Source organism: Anopheles gambiae, chromosome 3 (assembly GCF_943734735.2).
Source record: "Anopheles gambiae chromosome 3, idAnoGambNW_F1_1, whole genome shotgun sequence".
Classification (NCBI taxonomy): domain Eukaryota; kingdom Metazoa; phylum Arthropoda; class Insecta; order Diptera; family Culicidae; genus Anopheles; species Anopheles gambiae.
In genome coordinates this window covers 32,212,681-32,232,568 of record NC_064602.1, presented here as the reverse complement: position 1 = coordinate 32,232,568, position 19,888 = coordinate 32,212,681, and the positions used below count along the sequence as shown (strand labels likewise).

At 42.6% G+C, this 19,888-nt stretch overlaps 1 protein-coding gene across 1 annotated transcript in view; it reads right to left on the bottom strand.

The window, feature by feature from the left end:
* Positions 1 to 3,351: 3,351 nt before the first annotated feature.
* LOC4578148 (1-acyl-sn-glycerol-3-phosphate acyltransferase alpha) overlaps positions 3,352 to 19,888 on the bottom strand; it is a 39,108-nt gene continuing 22,571 nt past the window's right edge. Inside the window, exons 3-4 of the mRNA XM_001230710.3 lie at positions 3,841 to 4,006; positions 3,352 to 3,756 (exon numbers count right to left, since the gene is read on the bottom strand). Of these exons, the coding sequence (XP_001230711.2) occupies positions 3,596 to 3,756; positions 3,841 to 4,006 (327 nt within the window). The 3' untranslated portion in view covers positions 3,352 to 3,595. The remainder of the gene's footprint in view (positions 3,757 to 3,840; positions 4,007 to 19,888) is intronic.

The following is a 19,888-nucleotide window of genomic DNA, read 5'->3' as shown; positions in this document are numbered from 1 at the left end:
AATGAATTATGATTTAGTTTGGAATTTTATACTAAAAAAAATCCTTTATTAAAAAATTACAATAAAAAAATAATTTTACTTTAAAAAAATATATAAAATAAAAAAATAAATATCATTAAAAAAAATAATAAAAAAAGGTTTCTTTCAAAAGAAGCGAAATAGATTACAGAGTTCCAATAGGGTCAATAAATCGTGCGACAAAACTCCATTGGAAACCCTGCATTTAAAATTTAGGGCAAAAGTTGTCCCTTCACTTTGTCTTTAAATTTTGAACTTTGAACTTTGTCAAACCCTGCCCGAAAAGATTCTGATAAGAGGACCGTTGGCTACAATCGTCTTTAACACCTGTTATCTTTTCAATTATTGCTAAAATGTAAGCATAACTTTATCAATATGTTTTCTCACCTTTTTCCAGCTCTTTCCCAAACAAGGGCACAACTCTCAAATGTATTCCCGCCCGTTCCTATCGACAACAAAGTCAAAGATCATTTCCGGAAACGATATCCAAACCTAACTTGGGATCGTACCCGTATCATTACCTTCTATCCTTCGTTCCCAAAAAAACGAAAACGACCTACTACTAAAACCCCTTTTTGCTTTCGTGTTGCTAAACCTTTTCCGGTTCCCATCATTTGCCCTTTAGTATCTCTGCTTCCTCTTCCACTGGATATGAACATCATCCTAACACCTCGTCCTTGTATCATTCCTTCTACCTGGAGATCAGCTGGGGGATAAGCCCTACCCGACAACCAAAATGAACACCTCTCACCCCACCGAAGAAAGTCATTAGGCCTCCCAGAAGATGAGAAATGAAAGCCGAACAGCACAAACCTACGTACACATAATATCCAGGATGGCCTGCAGACGAAATGTTGCGGTTCTGTAGTAAAGCCATACACACACAATGAAACACTCCCCCAGTATTATTATTCCTTTCTCCAATGCAACCCAAAATGGAGAAAAGAATTTCTAAAGGATTTTTCATTCCTGTCCATCCCACAACGCATCCTGGAACGGTGAGCTGGAACTGGAAGCGACAGGTCAAATTCCATTGGGAGTAATAAAACCACCCATTCCCTTTCCTCAGGTACTACCGGGTATGCGTGTGTAACGGAGAAAAAGACTCCACCGGCAACAGAGCGTGATGTGTGGATGTTTATAATTTTGCGCACCCTCTTCTTCGACGCCGGAGGATTGCGGTTTACTTGTCCCTCACCTCGGAAAGCCAAGAAATGTCAAGATGTCACACAAATATGCACTCATTTTCGACGACAACGACGACCTGTCGATTGCAATGTACCTTTCCTTTCCTTTCCAGCAACAGTCCGGCTTGTGACACGTGCCAAGAGGATTTTGGGCGCCGAGGGTGAATAGTTTTGTGGTAGTTGCCCCCCACAAGAGTAATTAGATGTGATGAGATTAGGCAGCGGTAGCGGGGCGTAGTGGAATACAGGGAATGAATTAAAAAATTACCCTCCTAAACCGACAAATGGGTCACCTGAACACTCAACCTCTCGCCAGTCGATCGCCAGAGGATTGAGAGAACATTGAACGCAAACGACATTGCCGTCGAGGTTCTTGCAAGGGACGAGCCTTCTTCTAATATCGTCATTGTGTAGCTGGACAAACAGATCATTAAACCTTCTTCATTCAATAACAGCATCCACACTTAACGCTCAATGTCCATCCCTCTAGCGCTTATCAATGGAATACCCCAGGTATATAAAGATCTCTGAGGATGGCAAGTGGTTCCAATTCAGTCTTTCATATGTTTATCAAAACAGCCTCTATTTATTCTAATATACACCCTATCTCTCTCTGCCTTTAGAAATAACTTCATCCTCTCTCAATCAACTTTCAGGAGGGACTCTACAGAGACATCCCTTAGTCACTCCAGCCGTCCCTAGCAGTTTGGTCCAGAATCATTAATCAACCTGAGCAAATCAGAAGTGACAGCACAATTACAACCTTTCGGATGTTCCTTTTTTCTTGTTTCATGCCCCGCTGGAATTGCAATTAGGAGTAGCGTAATTGTGGCTAAAAGAATTGTGTTTCTGTTTTGCTTTATTTCTCCATTAATTGAATGTCACGAGCGAGAGCGACAAAATTCAGTTGATCCAATAGGTGGAAGGCTCATAATTGGAAATCTCATGGCAGAGAGACTTCATGGGAGTCATCACAACCAAGACCAGTGGCAAACGGCACTATCATCTTCTAGTACAACAGTTTGTACTTGGTTTTTGGACGTACTTCCCAAAGGATATTGGTGTACATTAGGTCTACATTTGTGCCTTTACCTTACATCCGTAACCCTTCTAGATAAGCATAATTTTCCTAGAAATTGTAAGATCCTAATTGAAGTCAACTTTACATACTTTCATCCCACCTCTGCGCACGACCGCACAGTAAAAGTTGTACATTTTTTAGTGAAATTGATTTCCTTTCCCCCCGGCCCGGGTAGGTTCTTCCCTTACTTACCTGTCTCTTTAGTTCACATCCAGCAAAGAAACCTGTCCCTTTCAGATCAGGCGCTGGGGAAATTCCTTCGAGAGCAATAAACTGGCTTCCCTTTTCGTGTTGGGATTTTGTACGCCTGTGGGCCTGGGTGGGCTACACAACACACATAATCTCGGTGAATGCCATTTTGCAAACGAAAAGGGGGTTTCTCTTGCACAGTTCTCTTCTCAAAAAAACACGCAACTCTTCTTTGTTGGAGCTTTTGCTTCGTTTTAATGTATGTATCACATAGAGCGTACGGCAAAAGAGTGACGCCGCTGTCACCGTCCCCATAGTACGACGCACACTTACACGTTTGTTTCTTCCCGTTTTGTTTTGCTTTGTTTGGTGTCAACCTAGTGACATCTTACCCGACCCTTCCTCATCCTAAACCCTAGTATGCTCTCTTGAATAAAATTCCAAAACTACTGTACTTTGTACGCTATTTACAAGCCACTGCCTCTCTTTCCCGATATATTGCTTCACAGTCCTCCTTCACCTCGTGATTGATTGATAGCTTCCTTGGACTTGAAACAACTTTAAACCCGCACCGAAACACCTGATAATCTGGATCTTCCTTCCCATCTCGCTTTCACTGTGCCCTTAAACTACAGGAACAATATAGAGTCTCGGAGGAAGTTAGGAAAATAAACGTTGCGCGATTCGTTCACATCTCGTGCACATCTTCACATCTTCGTGCTTGCTACACTGGCTAGCCGTATTTTTTCAATCTTCAATAACTAAAGGTGCGTGTGTTGGAAGGTAAAAAATGATGGACTTTGGAAGAGACATAACTTAAATCCCACATATCCCGGTAAATACAAAAACCGAACGCTAATCGCCACTACTAAGCTCTCTGTTCAATGAGGAGGTTTGTTTTATACTGTCTATCCGTTAGCGATAAGGCGATGATGATGATATTGGTGAACCTGTCTACTTCTTCCCATACCTGGGAAAAAGCACTTGGTAGCAGCATTCCTGTCTGTCTTTTCTGCTTTTGATTTCTTTTCCTAAACCCCTAAAACATTCATTGCCCAGGTCAATTGTTTTGTATTGCACGTGTACAGAGCCTGAGGAGACCCACCGCCAATCGCTGAGTCTAATGCACCTCACTAATATTGTTGATCGAAAGGGACTCCTCCGACAGCTGTTCGTACTCCCGCTGCATCATCTTCTGTACCCGTTCCATCAGCGCTGGAATGTCGTCCTTGGAAAGGCCCGCGCAGGACACTTCCGGTAGAATTTTGATGATATTTTGCCCTACAAACAAGCAACAGCAGCGATTAGAACCTTCAATGCCCGCAAAAGGGCCTCAAACTGTGGAGCCTAGCCCCGTCACCTTACCTCGGTTGAAGATCTTCGCTTTGGATTTCAAAAAATGGTACTTCGAAATGACCACCGGTTGAATGAAGGCTTGCGATTCGACGGCGACGTGGAAGCATCCCTTCTTGAATGGCAGCAGCTTGTCACCGTTGCCGCGCGTACCCTCGGGGAAGAAGAGCAGCTTTGCCTGTGGACCGAGAAGCCAAAGCAAGGGTTATTATGTTGAATTTTGCATGCACCGACGGGCTAGTACCTGTTTCTCATTGATCGCTTTAGCATAACTTTAGTGCGCCGATTTGTTTTGTTAAAGGTAGTTGCACATGTCCTGTACGCATTGCATTCATTTTCATGACAAAAAACGATGAAAAAACTACCTAATTTTGAGATTCGGCATGACTATTCCCTCGATGACTAAAAAAAGCTTCCACCAGCCGCCGCCAGATGCGCTAGTGATTATCGAAATTACACTTGCGAGTGCGATCAATGTAGCCTGGCCTTAATATTTTTTTTAATTTAAATACCAAAGCATGCATACAATCAACAAGGAAAAATGCAAATATATGTTTATGCATATGCTCTGTTGATGCGCCTGATGTTATGCAAAGTACATAACAATTTAATATTTTCAACCGTTTTGACACTTTGAAGCGAGCTCAATCATTGAAACTTTGTATTTAACATACATTAATTGACATACTTTGAGTAGAACAGTAAAAAAAACATAATATCCTAAATATGTTACATCAACCACACAATTTCTCACACCGATCGGTCGTAACACATCTTAATTCGAATCCAATTGCTCTCTTCACTTACGGACCCCACCCGTTCGGCTCGATTACCAAATACTCAAGCATAAAAACGAAACAAACGTCCGAGAGCAAGTAATTTCGATACTGTCGTTACTCTCGACAGCATGTTTCGCCTCCCTCATCCATCTCGCCACCATCGCTGGCCATTGCGCAACAACAAAAAAGGGCAATGCAAAATGTATGTCTCTATAAATTTTTATTATTTCATATTACACCCTCTTGAATAAATATTTTATTAGCCAGCACGGCCCTTGTACAGGCAGTTTTGTTTTACTTCATTTTTTTCCTTCTTTCATCTTCCTTCTTTTTTCATCAATCATTTCGAACAACATAAGCCACTGGATGCGAAAGATGATGCTGAGTTTGTCGTCCTTTTCCTTTTGGCAACATCAATGCGGAGACGGCTTTAATCGACAGAAGGGAAGGTGGAGAAAGGACATCTTCATGAACATCATTGAATGTTCGATTGACCGGGTACGGCGCAAAAACACACAAACCTATCCTTGTTCGTGGAAGAAAACGGAACACGATACCCGCTCCGGCTATCAAAGGAACAGCAACGCATTTTGCGGTGCGCTAGAAACAAAACAAACAAAACTCATGTTGCTACAAACCCGCCAACCGAAACCGGCTGAAAACTCGTGGCTCGTGGTCGAAAGCCGACACGCTGTGGTTATGTTTGTTTTGCGAATGCGGTGCTATTTTGCTTTCTCAAGTTCAAGAACAAACGCTCGCAATGTTCGAAAATCTGTGCTCTGAGGCAAAGAAAAACATTTCGTTCTGTACGGTTGTGGGTTGGGGACAAATTTGCACAAAAAACGAAACCAAACACCAGACAACAAAAAACGAGCGTGTTAACAGAACGCCTAACCAACCTGATGAAGGTTTGTGTTTGATAGACATCACCCTTTTTTTGGTTGCGTTAGTTTTCAGTGCCCTCCGACAGGTGTTTTTGCTACTTTTAAATTTCTACTACTTTCCTCGAAAAGGAAAAAAAATGAAGAAGAACAGGAAGAACCTTTAACCTCGAGGACTGTATATGTTTACTCACCGGAACGTTTCGATTCTCCACGATCTTCTCATCCCAATGTTTGTGGGGTTAGTTTGGGTACTGAACGGTTGCGTGTTAACCGGCAGCAACGCCAAGAGGGAAGCGAATGTACAAAAAAACTGCTTACCCTTCAGTTACAGTCCATTTGTGAGGCTTGATTCAGGATCGTTAACCTTCGGGGAGTCCCTTCGCGGCAGTCTATGACACCGGAACGACGATGTGGGTGACGAAGTGAAAATTTTGAACGTAAACTTCCAACACCACAAGCTTACGATCCTGTCAGTGAACTTTAAAAGGGTTTCACTTTGAGTGAAGTATTCGTCTAAATATTCTTTTTTTATGGAATAGATATCCTATCCAGCAAATGATAACACGTTTGATAGACATTTTTGAATTGCGTCATTAGCTTCGATCACAAGATCACGTCGTACAATCTAAACGATTGGTACGACTACAAATGTTTCAAGAAAATCCTTTCCCTTCCTTAACAAGCACGGTACGGGGTATGGCTAATGATACTAAAACGCTCTCCCCGCTTCCCCGGAAACGATCGTTCAACTCCAAATCGACACTATAAACATCCATTCCATTGAGCCCTCACATCGATTAACCATTATAAAGCGAAACCTCGTGCCGGCTTTCGAAACCTTCTGCTACACCATCATCCTGGTGAGATTTATCGCTTGCCTAGTCGCACTCGTTTGGCTAAATTTCCCCCAAATGCACCTTTAATAACACTCAAGAACTCGGCAGGCAAACACCATTAGGACCACCGCCGCACAGTGAACCATGCTGTTTCTATCTCCATCTAAATCGCTTCGCCATATTGCCACATTGATTAAACATTACTTTTTATCTGCACCATCTTCAGCAAACGCAACGCTCCGAAACCCGGGCCCGAAACTGCGGGAAGGTCTCAGCAGGAGAAAACAGTGCCAAGGAGAGAAAACTTCCAAAGCTTCCAGGTGCTACGGCACCACGGCATGGTCACGGCGGCTTAGCAAAATAGATCCTAGATGGGCGATAGATTCTGGGCCAGATACGAAGTGCGTTTTACCAGGCTTCACTAGTTTTATCCGGGCGGGCGAAAAGTTTTCTCCATAAATGTAAGCAGCAATGGAGCAAGGAAAGAAAGAAAAAGGAACAGCAATTGTTCCATTGATTTCACAGCGGTTTAAGATTTTCTTTTCCTTCGAAGAAAACTACCCATTTCTTTACGCTTCATCAATAGAACACGCACCAACCGCTCTCTGTCTCGGTAATGTATGACACCGGAGAGGGGTAAAAGTTGTTCATCCTTTGCGCCCGGTAAAGATGGGGACTAACAGTTTCCAATATTTTTTCGCAACCAAACGAGGTCAACACTGCGTTCGACGCATGATGGAGCGGCCGGATAGCAAAGGAGAAAACTTTTGCTCCATTTGATGCGTAATATGAAGCGCATTATCGGTGTATATTTTTTACGCTGCTGCAGTTATGTGTCTTCGTTTCCCATTCTCCAAACTGAAGGAGAAATATAATAAACAGTTCCAACGACAATAATATGCTTTTTAAACAAAACACATATGCTCATTCCTCACGTTTTGATATTTATAATTGCATTCTTTTGGGCGTATTATATTATTATTATGAAATTCCAAATTAAACGCCTAAATGTATGCTTTCATAACGCTACATATAACCTCAATAACAATATATTCGTCACTTTCAACCAAACTATATTCTAAATGACAATATTTATACAAACGTTTTAAGATCTCTATGATGTTGTTTATATCAAATCTAACTCTTCCAGAATAACAACAACTGAGTCCCATTTTTGGCAACATCTGATGCTCACCACGCATTGCCCCTCTTAACAAAAAGCTTCTGTCCTCTTTAAAATACGCATAAAGCAACATTCTTTAGCCAGCATACCACACTGCTTCACCTAAACAGCGTCCCCTTGGGTACTCAAATGGCAGAAGAAAACACGCCACGAGCTGTTGGGGAAACCCGCACATTTTTATGCATTCCATTCACGATCCTCAAGTTTTTCCAATTCTTCCACATTGGTTTTCCGCTTTCGAAAAAAGATGTTTTATGTTCCTCATCCCCTTTATGCTCCCCTCTTTTCAACCTCTTCAAATATCTCGCAAGTGTCTGTTTTGGTTACAGTTTTGCGTGCTTCGCGGTTTTTGGTTGATGTGGAGTGGTAGATAAACCCGACTACACGCGTTTTCCATGCGTGTAAATCCGTTCCACTCAACGAGGAGCGTTCGGCTTTTACGAGAGGCAAGCAGGAGGGCAAAACGAGAAAGCCCAACCCTGTGCAGCCTTGATTTGAATTTGATATTTATTACCACGTCGAAGGCACACTCGCAGTCCGGTACTACGCACATCCAAAAGTGGCACTAAAGAAATATATCATTCAACATTACGACGCACTCGTGCTAGTTTGGCAGTTTCACCTCCACCTTTTCTGCCGCAAAACCAAGCCCTCGGTTGCCTAATCGAAGAACGATCGTTTGATAAACGAGCCCAAAGGACAGCCGCCAAAATAATGGACCATGCTGAGCTGATGGAAAAGTTTTTCCCACTAACACGTTGCAAAGTTTTGTTGGCTCCGGTCCCAAAAGGCTTTTCCTGGCCTTGCCGGCCGACGGAAAGTAAAGTGAAGCAAGTGGTGCGAAATTGATAAATAAAAATCAGCATCATTCCCCAAGCATGTGTAGGAAGGGGTGTGGAAAATAGTGATGAATATTGCCCATCCAGTATCGTCACGTATAGCTGACCGGATGAAGGGCAGTGAGGACAGGAGAGTGGCATTTTAATTTACTATTGCACTCTCCTACTGAAAAGGGTAAGCAACTACGAAACTATCCAACACAAAGAAAGGGTTGTACTGGGGTAAAGAAAGGGAGCTTAAATAAGATACAAGCTAGTTGAAAGATGTGATGAAGAATGCATGAAAACGACTTAGTTTTCGAGGCGCCTCTATCGTTCCAAGGAAGACATACAATCATGCAAAGGGAAGCAGTAGGACTGGGTGGCAAAAAGTTTTCCCCCGAGGCGCTTCCTGTTTTCTGCTGACCTCAAACGATTAGCAAAAGAACGGGAAAAGGGAGTGCAAATATTAATTGGCAACTGTTTTGACAAGATAATCAAGTTTCGTGCGTAAATTAATGCTGTGAATGGTTGGTTGTAAGAGTAGGGGAGGTGGAAAAGGGGAAATCATTTCGAGATGAAACAAGTCAAAATGGGAATGGCTTATTTACTGATAGGCAATAAGAATATATCAATACACGAATAGCCCCTTTGTGCTATTGCATATCTTCAGGCGTATTTAAAAAAACGCCTACATTTATGCAATATGAAATATAAACGCTTTTTTTTACTCATTTATCCATAATTTTCTACTCTTAAACCTTTAGTGCTCTATTTTATTATTAACTACTTTATTCTCGATGCCAAGACCCTCAAGACAAACAATTATTTCAGCGTGATAACTTACTACAAATCCCTTTTGTATCGCTCAACATAATGCTACGCTTGTCAAACTCTCTTTAAAGTTTACCCATTTTGAGCTATCTCCAATTAAACCCGGGGTATCAACGATGAACCAAATATTTGCTCTCAAACCACCTCAACCTTTCCCAAAATACACACACCAACACACACTGTAGCCGGAAATGGGCAAACAGTTTCGGTTGATCTTTCACGATGCGGCACGATGCCCCTGTGGAACGGAGTCAACCGTACACGGTCCCCACAGTTTGGTAGTTTGTTATCCTGTGGTAACATAAAAGCCAGTGGATTCCGCTCTCTGTGCCTTCGTTCAAACCCGACACAGCAACTACAACAACGGCCAGTTTTCCCCTTTAGCTTTGCCAGTTTTACCGACTACGACCACCTTCACAGTGATTGCAAAACCAAACCCACAGAAGAAAAAAAAAACAAACAAACACCACTAAAACTCAAACACCCGGCCCATCCGGTTCGAAGGACCAAAAACAAATGCTTCAACCCAAGCCATTGAAAGGATAAATCTCGTCCCTCCGGTTTCGCTCCCGTTTCACCAGTGGTGTTCGTCCACCAAAAAGACGAACGTAACGAAAGATCACTATCGGCGGCAAATTTGTTTACGTTATTATCAGTGCCAGTGCGAAGCCAGCCCACCCTACTCGGCTTTTGTTCGGGACTTTTATTGGGTTAATTATGCTACAACCGGTCGTCCCCTCGCCAACCATTGGTTTCCCCCCTCTTCATTGGAAATTTCTTCCACGGCTTCGGGGGTAAAGGGGTCCAACGACCCTCTTCGTTTCTATTCCCCGTTCCTGCTCAGAAGACACCGATTGTGTGCATCGGTGCTCATTCTTTTTTACGATACCATCATAAACGCACCTCGTTCGCCGCCGCGCACACTCCGGCACGCTCTCCATCATCTCTCGGCAGAAACGCCCTCCGCCGGAAGTTCATGTTGGCGTACAATTTCGAATCGATTCACCGGGCGTCGACGCACGTGACTGTGATTTGGACGGTGTGGCCACCGAGGAGGGTTTGAGCGCTGTGTATGTGCGTGCTAATGCTAATTTTGCAACACCACCACCATCGCCGCGTTTGGATGCGATTGACTAACGACTCGACTGTCGGTGTGATGGGCGCTTTGCAAGGACATCGAAAAGCACCAACACGGCAGCCCTGAGGGAATGCGCATCAACTGACGCTCCGACTGCAGCTCTTGGGGAGTGATGCGTGGTGAAATTATATTATTTCAAATATGCGTATAATTAAGTCCGAAGCTTTCAATGCCACTCTCTAACGCCCTCCCCAGGAGGACGTGAATCTTCACTGAGGACTATCGCAAGCCCCCAGAAAATGAGTCATTCCGCTGAGTGCTCTCACCGTACCCGGAGAGCACTCGACACCGCACACTACAGCCACTCGTTTTCGCTTCCTGGCGAAACGTTTCCTCAGCCTTGTAATGACACCTTTTGGAAAATGGAAATTACCATCCCAAGCGCTACGGCTCATCGTTGTTTTATGATTCTTATCTGACGCTTTATGGCGGTCGAAAAAAGTGTCATTTTCTCTGCCATGCATCGCCACGTTTTGCACGTGTTTGTTTTTATCTCTCGCTCTCATCGCCGCCTCCGTTATGCTCGTTTCATGTAGTAATTTTATACGTATGTAAATCACTTTCCTACCCATTTCATAGGGTGCCCGAAGCTGTGCTCTTGTTACGCCGTGCATCCATCCCGCATGGGGGACATTTTACAGGGACGTAACAAAAGGCACTGCTAGACCCTTCAACGAGGGAGCGGGAAATCCGATAGCGTAATTAATTGATCGGATTTTGGCCTGGCACAAAGTTATGCTTGAAATTTTCCGTCACTGAATATGAGCAAATGTCACAAGTTGATCCAAAACCATGTTTGAAGCGTGCTTCTTTCTATAGAATCTTTTCCCCAAACAAAGCTCAATAAATACCCTCAGCAAAGCTACTCGCTCATCATCGCTTAACCCAGTGTGGACTCTATGTTGCAAGAAACCCCGAGCTAATGCACCGAGCAAGGCCACCAGCCCCCCTCATTTCTAAAACGCAATAGTAATAATCGTAAAACTTAAATACCCTGAGTTTCAGTGGATTTCACTCGATTTACTGCACTGCTACGAGCGATGCCCCCGGAACCACTGTGCACATGGAAAGAAGGTAAATAAAGATGGACTGTATTAAGTCCTGCGGTACGGGTCAAGTGCAGCAGCACACCATTACCATGCACTTACACCACCGTTGCATCAGGTCGTCATCGTGCTTCAAGGCATGCAGGAACGACCGAGCGCAATGAACACACTTTCCACACTGTCTCCAGCAGGATCATGCATTGTTCGTCGCCAGTGGCCACAAAGTCCTGCTGCTGGACGTGTTGTTGTCGACCGGCGACAATTGTTTGATTAAATAAACGCAGCATGTTGGCACCATCGCTCCGTGGCGTTGATGTTGGTACAGATCTGCAGAAAGACTCTCTGGATGGCGTCAGAAAGACGATAACTCAGAGGCTGGGATTGTATCGGCGTGTTTTTGCTGTTGCTGTTCCCAGATCTCCCCCACACCCAAGCAATTGGCTCAAGGAGCAAAAAAACGCATACAAACTCATATGGGAAGTGTATGAAAAAGAAAGAAAAAAAGAAATGCCATTAATTCATTGCACAAAGCGAAGAAAGCATGAGCGTTGGCTAGGCGAGAAATGCGATAATTGATTGCGACGAGAGTCATAAACAGCGTTACGACTAGTGGCCACTTCTGGGCCATTTCACATGGCTTCATTGCTGACTTTGCTAGTGCATTACGGGTCACCAGGACGCAATCAGTAATGTGGTAATAGAGTAAGGCGTGTTGGTAATAACGACACGGAAACTAGATTATCGATTACCCCCTGTCAAGGTGAATGGACTGCCAATCACTAATATTAATCATTTGTTTTAGTGATAATTACAATTTCCTCTCTATTGACTTGTTCCTTGGAAACAGTGCGCCTAAATGTAGGCAAAGAACATATCACTCATTTAGCGCTAAAATGAGATGCTGACAATGGAAATAATTTTGGCAGTTGCCTAACTTCAGGCGCAAGATGAAGTCTGTGTGTTGCAAGCGATATTTTGTGCAACTGATTGCATAACTTTAGGCGCTTTTTGTTTCTAGAATGTAGTTTCGTTTAGTTTTACTCATATTTTACGAAAAAAAAATCATTCCATTTTCTTACAGAATAGAGTACATTGTGCTACAATTTCAGTACCACCATCATCGTCCATTTAATGATCAGCCTGGTACAGTTTATCGTCAATCGTCCTGCGTTAACAGTGGCCTGCTCACTGCTGGACATAAATAATATCCCGCCGCTTCAACGACTACATTGTCTGCCCTTACGAGTTAATGAATCAACGCTCCAGCTACCTTCTTGCAGTTAGTGCCTTTTGGCGGTAGATCGACTGCACTGGTACGATACTATCTCACCCGTGGCGTTTTGCCATCGTCGCTCTTTTCACAATGTAGCAAAGATAGAGTAAAATTCAGAAAGAACGTTGCCAGGCAAAAGACTCCCTAACCAAACGCATCTCGTTAGTGCACCAGTAGCACAACCAGCTAGCAATCAGGCAATAGGAGAATTTGAGGAAGAAGACAGTTCCTCTTAGTAGCTTCGAAAACGGATGCTCGAAGGAAAGAAACAATTTACCAAGACTGATTCTGATCTCGGTAGATGGATGAGTTTGAAGCGAAGAAAAACGTTCAACTGGAGACGCAGGCAGTGTGTGCAAAAGCCCATGAACCAAACTATCACCTTGCCAATCAAATGAATTGCAAAGGAAAAAGCAAGCAATGAGAAACACAGCCATGGCTGGGACAAACAAAAAAGGCGCAAAACGAAACGGAAAAAGTGGCAATAATTTTCTGTTTATTGTCTAACTCAAACCCATCCTGCAAGGTTCTCTTTCCTACGCTCGCATGCTTTACAGCAGATAAACACGTCCCCATTTTCCTGTTGCAAACGTACAGAGCCCGGCACAAGAAAATGAGCCCCCCGAGAATGGGCATAGCTAGGCGCAAGAAACAAAGAAACAGGCCTGCAGAAAGGACCGGAAAAAGGGACGTGCTTCGATGCCAACCTCACAACAAAACCCCTTTTTCCCCTCAGGAGAGCAATTGAAGCGACGTGTTGGAATAGTTTCTGTACGTATTATCGGGCACCAACACACAGTGGGCAGCAGTAAGGACGATTGTTTTCTCGTGCTTTTGCAAAACGAGTATCTTTACACAGTCGTCGCACACCACGACTGTACACAGGGCATTCTTATCAAACCCTGAAACCCGTGAACAAAATAAAGGAAGAAACCGGAAACCGAATAAACACCGTGGTTCACGTGGTTCGCTCCATCCACCATCATCGTTTGGTGCTGATGGGATTAAATTAAACTGACCGTTTACCGGACTGTTGGGAGGAATACAAAAAAGCAGAAGAAAATAGATAACAGGAAACCAGCATTGGCCAGCCTCTTTTTGCCGACAAGCCGTTGTTTGCTGCAAATAAAACCCATCTTAAGGGTCTACCTCTTACGCGGCCTCTCTTTTGGCAGCCACAAGAGTGAATGAATTCACGTTTGCTCACTAATCACACCTCGTGGTGCTGTGGCCGCAAAGCAATCAATCATATCGGGTTTGCTAACTTTTCAACCCATAAACCGTTCGGCGTTCGGATGATTGGAACGAATGGATGAAATTAATCCTTCAGTCAAGTTGATTCTGCCATAGATTGGTACAGATTGACGTCACGCTGTTGAATCCATGGTGATATGGGATGACGTTGAATGGGTTTGTGCCGGTTGCCATATGCTTTCTGGTACCAATATCTGGAACTGATTCAGCACCAAAAAACTATCCTTTAAGAGGACTAACTAAGGATTAACCTTTTGCACGTCATTGTCCAGTTTTGTCGATTTTCGGACCGGATCTTATTGTCCAACGATACAACCCTCGGCAGACAAGACAACCTCAGCATTGTCGTCGTTCCTCTAATTTTCGAATCCTTACCAACGCCATATGAACGGGTTCGGGTGTTACTTTATGATTTAATTTTATTCATAATACCATGATCAAATTAACTTTTCAAACACTTTGCTTCCAAACCCCTTTCCCTCGTTCTTGGTCACTTTTTGGGGGCGCCCCAGAAAATGTCATCCCACGCACTGCGGAAGCCATAGCGAGCGGGAGTTTATTTTCACTACCAATTTCTATTTCCATTTCATGGTTGGACTATTACCGGTAACATTTTTCGTTTCGTACAGTGTTGTGGTTGCTGCTAAACTGCTTGGGACGGGAGCGAAGCTTACAGGAGGCAGGAATTGGAAAATTTTAATCCATCGTTGATACCCAAGGATTCGCAGGGATTTGGCAGCATAGGGCATATTCGGGACGGTCGAGTGCTCACATGTGTGTATGTGTAGTTCTAAGCCACGTTTTAGTATTGCAGGGATCTTAAATATTAAGTTTTGAATCAATTCTACCATTAAAATGAGGTTAAAATAAAGATTATAATAAATAAAATGCAATAAACCAGTTTTACTCTACAAATTGCATGTATTTAGGCGCTGCAACAAATCATAGTCCGCCTAACAGTATGCAATTTGTCATACTTTTGATTTTTACCGATCTGTTCAACTGCTTTTCTGTTGTAGGATGCAGCTTTTGATTAAAACACTTTTATTATTTGTTGTCAAATTATTACTTTCATTTTCCTGCGGAAATTCCCGTATACTGTGCAGAGCCCCTGCATTATCATTCACAGTAAAATCTCTCTCCTTCTCTTACTGTTTCAACTGAGTTCGTTCCCAGTTTTTTGGCCAGTTGAACTCCCCCCTTTTTTGCCCCAGTTCATTGTATTTTTAATAGAGATTATTATCAGACAGAACGTATCCGTGCCGTTCGGTTGCCTTTGCGTTACATCCCGGAAGCACGATGAGCACAATTTACGGGATCCTCTTAACTGGAATGAAAAATATTTAAACCCCATTCATAGCCCCGGCCCGGGGAATGCCGTCGACTGCGTGACCATACGAATAGGGCCGGCATGGTGCGTTGTGGTTATTGGATTTGACGGGTGGGTAAACCTATGTAAACCGGTTTCTCTCTCGCTGGTATACTTCCTGGTGCGTTGAGTGTTATAATTTCATGCGATTCATAACCGGGCGCGCAAAAACGGTCGGCGGAAGCAAGCTCTTTAAACAGGAAGCTGGTGGTAAACATTTCAATTTACAACTACATGGTCCTGCTTTCCTGAAGTGCTTTGCAAAAATGCTGATGATAATTTTTACTGGATTTTCTTTGCACTTTCTTTGTAGCTTACTCTAGTCTCATCTTTCCGTGTTCGTTGAAATTCTACCAGTATGCTTTGGTATGCCGCAAACCGACCGATTAATCCGTTCCATTACTTTATGAAACCGTGTGTGTATGTGTGGGGTGATACTCACCCTAAACAAAATTATCCAATGTTTTTGTGTGTTTCAATCATTTCACTGAAACCTTAGCCCTGTACACTTTCTCTCCTACAGTAGTAGCCGGCATCAACATAAATTAAAACACTGGAAAGAAAAAGATGCCTCCTTCCGTGCCATTTCCCCGCCATTTCACTTGTTTTGTTACCCTCCCAAAGGTCTTAATTATTTAATTAATTATGCATGGCATAGTTACAGCAGCAGAAAGCGTTTTCGCTGGTTCGCATACTCAGTGTCCTGCTCCCCACTTTGGTCAATGTTGGAAGGAAAACTCCAGGGCAGGATAATCAACACAAAGCAGACGGAGCGAAATGTAATAAAAAAAATATAACCACCTTCTCGCTTGCCAGAGTTCCGTTCCCATCCGGTGGCCAATTAAAGCGAAGGTACCGAAAATAAAGCCAGGCGAAAGCCAGGTGAGAACGCACCGGATGAATACTAAACATACTGTCTTTGTTTCCACATCACTCGAACCGGACCGGCCATTGGTCCGTGGTGGTCATTTGCGCCACTGCACCTGTCGATGCGGAAAAATGGGCCAACTTTCAAACAAGGGGACTGTTGTTCCTTTCTTCCTTTGCGCGAAGGGAAAAATAGTAACTAAAGGGAGCTGATAAAGCGTGAATCGAAGAACGAGAGAGAGAGAGAGACAGCAACTACAATTACAATTGCTATTATCAAAGAACAAGCTAAGTAATTTGTCATTAGGACAATCTTTTTTCGCCCCAGCAACAACAATGAAACGTCTCAGCTGGGTAAGAGTAAAGCTCGATTTGCTTAATCACGCTATAATTGGTACACAGTTTGTAATCTAAATGAGTTTTGCTTTTTGAAAGAAAGGGTAATTCTTCAACTTATAGTGAATGGTTTGAAGGAGAAAAGAATGACCAAAGTATGTCGGTAATGCAAATGACACACATTTTTGAGCCTAGATTTATGCAATCCGCCTGGCAAAATGTAAATCAAGAGTTGATGGTACATTATTTTATTATTTTACATTAAATATACTGGACAGAAAACATACTCAAAAGCTCCATAAATTGTTCAAAACGTTTACCTTCAACAGCAGCACAGAGATGCTCACTCTCATCATACACAATTTCCCAAATGACCTCATAAATCTCACTCACACAAACCACCACTACCACGCGCTGACTCACACAACTCAATCAGAAGGACATCTGCAGCAGCATTTCAATAAATTTTCCGCCTAATTAAATCATGCAGCTTTGCTTTACCGATCCACCCGACAGAGAGAGAGAGACACAAAGACACGGACCAGATAGCCGCATCACTGCATCGTACGAAATACGAACCACTTCAACCGCTTGATCCTTCCGAAGGACATTGGTTTATCCTTCTGCCTCTAAGCTGTGCCGGCAGCACTGGATGTAGCTCTTGGTAGCAAAAATTCTCCTTCTCGTTCATAAATTTCAATTGCAATGTAAAGTAAATTACAGCTTTGCCTTCGTTACAACAGCCAGAGCATCTACTGCCATCTATCGTGCCCGCACAAGAAAGGTCTTTTGATACATAATAGCTTTCTAGTAGCTGCCGGGCAGCTACCGCACAGTATCGGATGATTTGCCATGCTACGCTTTCATCGGTCGAGTGTATTCTCTCAAAAATCAGCTCTCACGTCGGAAACCAACGTACCTCAAGTTGCATAAATACTGACCGGCAATAAGTAGATTATGTTTCAAACGCATCAATTGAATACCGTTGAAGGATGGAAACGCATCAATTAAAATCGAACAAGGTTTTCTAAAGAGAATCAACCATCGTGGCGCCGCATACTATGCCTGCTTTTATAGCTTCATCTGGAATAAAGTGACCAAAATTGTGGAATATAGCATGTCGATGTCTACACAATGTAAAGTGCGTGCTTGGAATGGAATCTAAAAGGCTGCCATGCTGTGGATGGAGTCAAATGCACATCGTCGATTCAATTAATAGATACTTACATTCGATCGGTTTAAGGTAACAGGACAAGATTTGGTACACAATGACTGTAACACGCTTTTTACTATGGTTTTAACATGTTCGCCATAAAGTATGCAACCCGTTGTACTAATGCAACTTATTTAAAATTATTTCATAAAATTCCCATTTTCTTTTCATTTATCGGGGTTTATGCTATACAGTAATTACAATAAATATAAGCGATAAAAGTCTTTAGTACAAAATTTAGTGGGAAATTCTACCATACCGGGACTAATCAAACTTCTGACCATTCTTACTTGTTTCCCATGGTGCTTTTAAAAAATCAAAAGTTTACACAAAAAAGCCAACTGAAGGACGTTATTCTACAAAATCATTTCACTTTTGGTTTGGCGCTCTGTCAGGTACATGACTTCAGGGCTAGTGCAGCAAACTTACTCCACAGTTTCCTTTAACTCACTGGCTGTATGTAACTTCAGTTCCAAAAATGAAGCACCTAAAAGCGCCCACCCGCCGGTCGAATTGCTGTAGGTGATGTAAAATTTAATTTTCTCTACACTTTTCACCCTTTGATGATTCACTTTTCACATGATGGAGTGAGCAGAGCCGCAGTGCTATTGTGGTGTAAGCTTGCAAAAGCAAATTAAATCCAAAGGTATCTAAGCACGTTTTTGGCTGCAAGAATGTTTAATAATTTCAAACAATATTAAACACTGCTCTTACAATCGTAAACATCGCTTCATCAAACTTTCAGTGGGTAAAAACCAGGCAAAGCATCTGGAAGTATTCGAACATTAATCTTGCCCCCAACAACACATTATCCCACGTCAACAAAAAGAAAACTCAAGCTCTGCTGCCCTAACTTACACCATTATTTGGGGGGAAATATGTACATCCTTGTGGTTAAATTAACTCATGATTAATTTCCTCTTAATTTACGCTTCTGTTCTTTTTTTTGTTTCTTCTAAAGCTGTAAAACGGCCTCGCCCGGTCAGATTACATTTTGCCATTAAAAATCACCCATCCCTCACCGTTGATTCTGTGTTCCAGCTGCACACACCAAAGCATAGGCCCATTTTTCTCCATTAGAAATCTGGACTCAAACTTAAGAAGGGAACGATATTTCACGCAAAAAATGAAAAAATCATCCGCTACATTACCAGCGTCGAGCTGATCATTACATTTTTATGCTCTTCATATTTTGTGTTTCATGTTGTTTTCTTGCAAACCATTTTTTTATAAACTTCTTTTTTGTGCAGCTTTACCACATTATCGCTCCTAGACTACGAGTCATGCTATTTACTCCATTTGTGGCGAGGGGTTGCCAGAAGCAAACAAAAAAAACATTTCCAATTTCCTCAGGAATTTTCTTTGCCGCCTCTTTGCCTACAACCTTGCCGCTGTTCGGCACTTCTTAATCATCAAAAGCATCCCTCGGTTTTTGGTGTTTTGTTTGGTCAAGATTTATGATGAATTGCTAACTTTATTTATTTTGACTCGCCGCAAGGACGTAAAAAAGCCAAGTGCCTTTGAAGCGAAAGCAAAAAAAAAACATGAAAGAACCTAACAGAACATCATCTTATCATACACCAACTAGACGCAATGGGGGTGTCTTTTACCGCTTTTTTTGCTTTTCCTGCCTCCCAAAAAAAGCAAAAGTGATTTTCACCATTTACCACTCAGACACTAACCGGTCGAACACTTTCCCACGAAGGATAATCGAATTTGCATTACTTCTGCACCGAGAAAACCCTCAGACACTCAAGCGAAGCGCTCTTATTGCTTGTGTGTAGTAGTAGCAGCAGCAGCAGCAGCACTAGCAGAAGCATCATGTCGAGTTTTCGCGTTCTTTTCACTATTTTGAATAATATATAATCGCTGCACGCGCAAGAGCTTCTCAACTTAAACTGACGGTGGAGAATTTTGGGATGGATGGAAAAAGAAACATACACAACCTGCCCAACTCTTAACTAGCTCCTTGGGCAATTGAATCAACCAGCAGTTTGGTACGATGTACTTTGTCAGTGGTTAATATTTTATCGCCAACTCGACCGAAGGGTGCAGTTTCGTGAGGCAATATTCATCGCAATGATCCCTGCGTTGAGGTTTGGGATGTGAAAAATGATGGTTTCATTTAAAAAATCGCCCACTTTGATGGAATATGTTACTGGTAATATTGTACTTAATAAATGCGCCTTAATATATACTATATTTTTTAGGCTAGTAGCAGATAAATCAT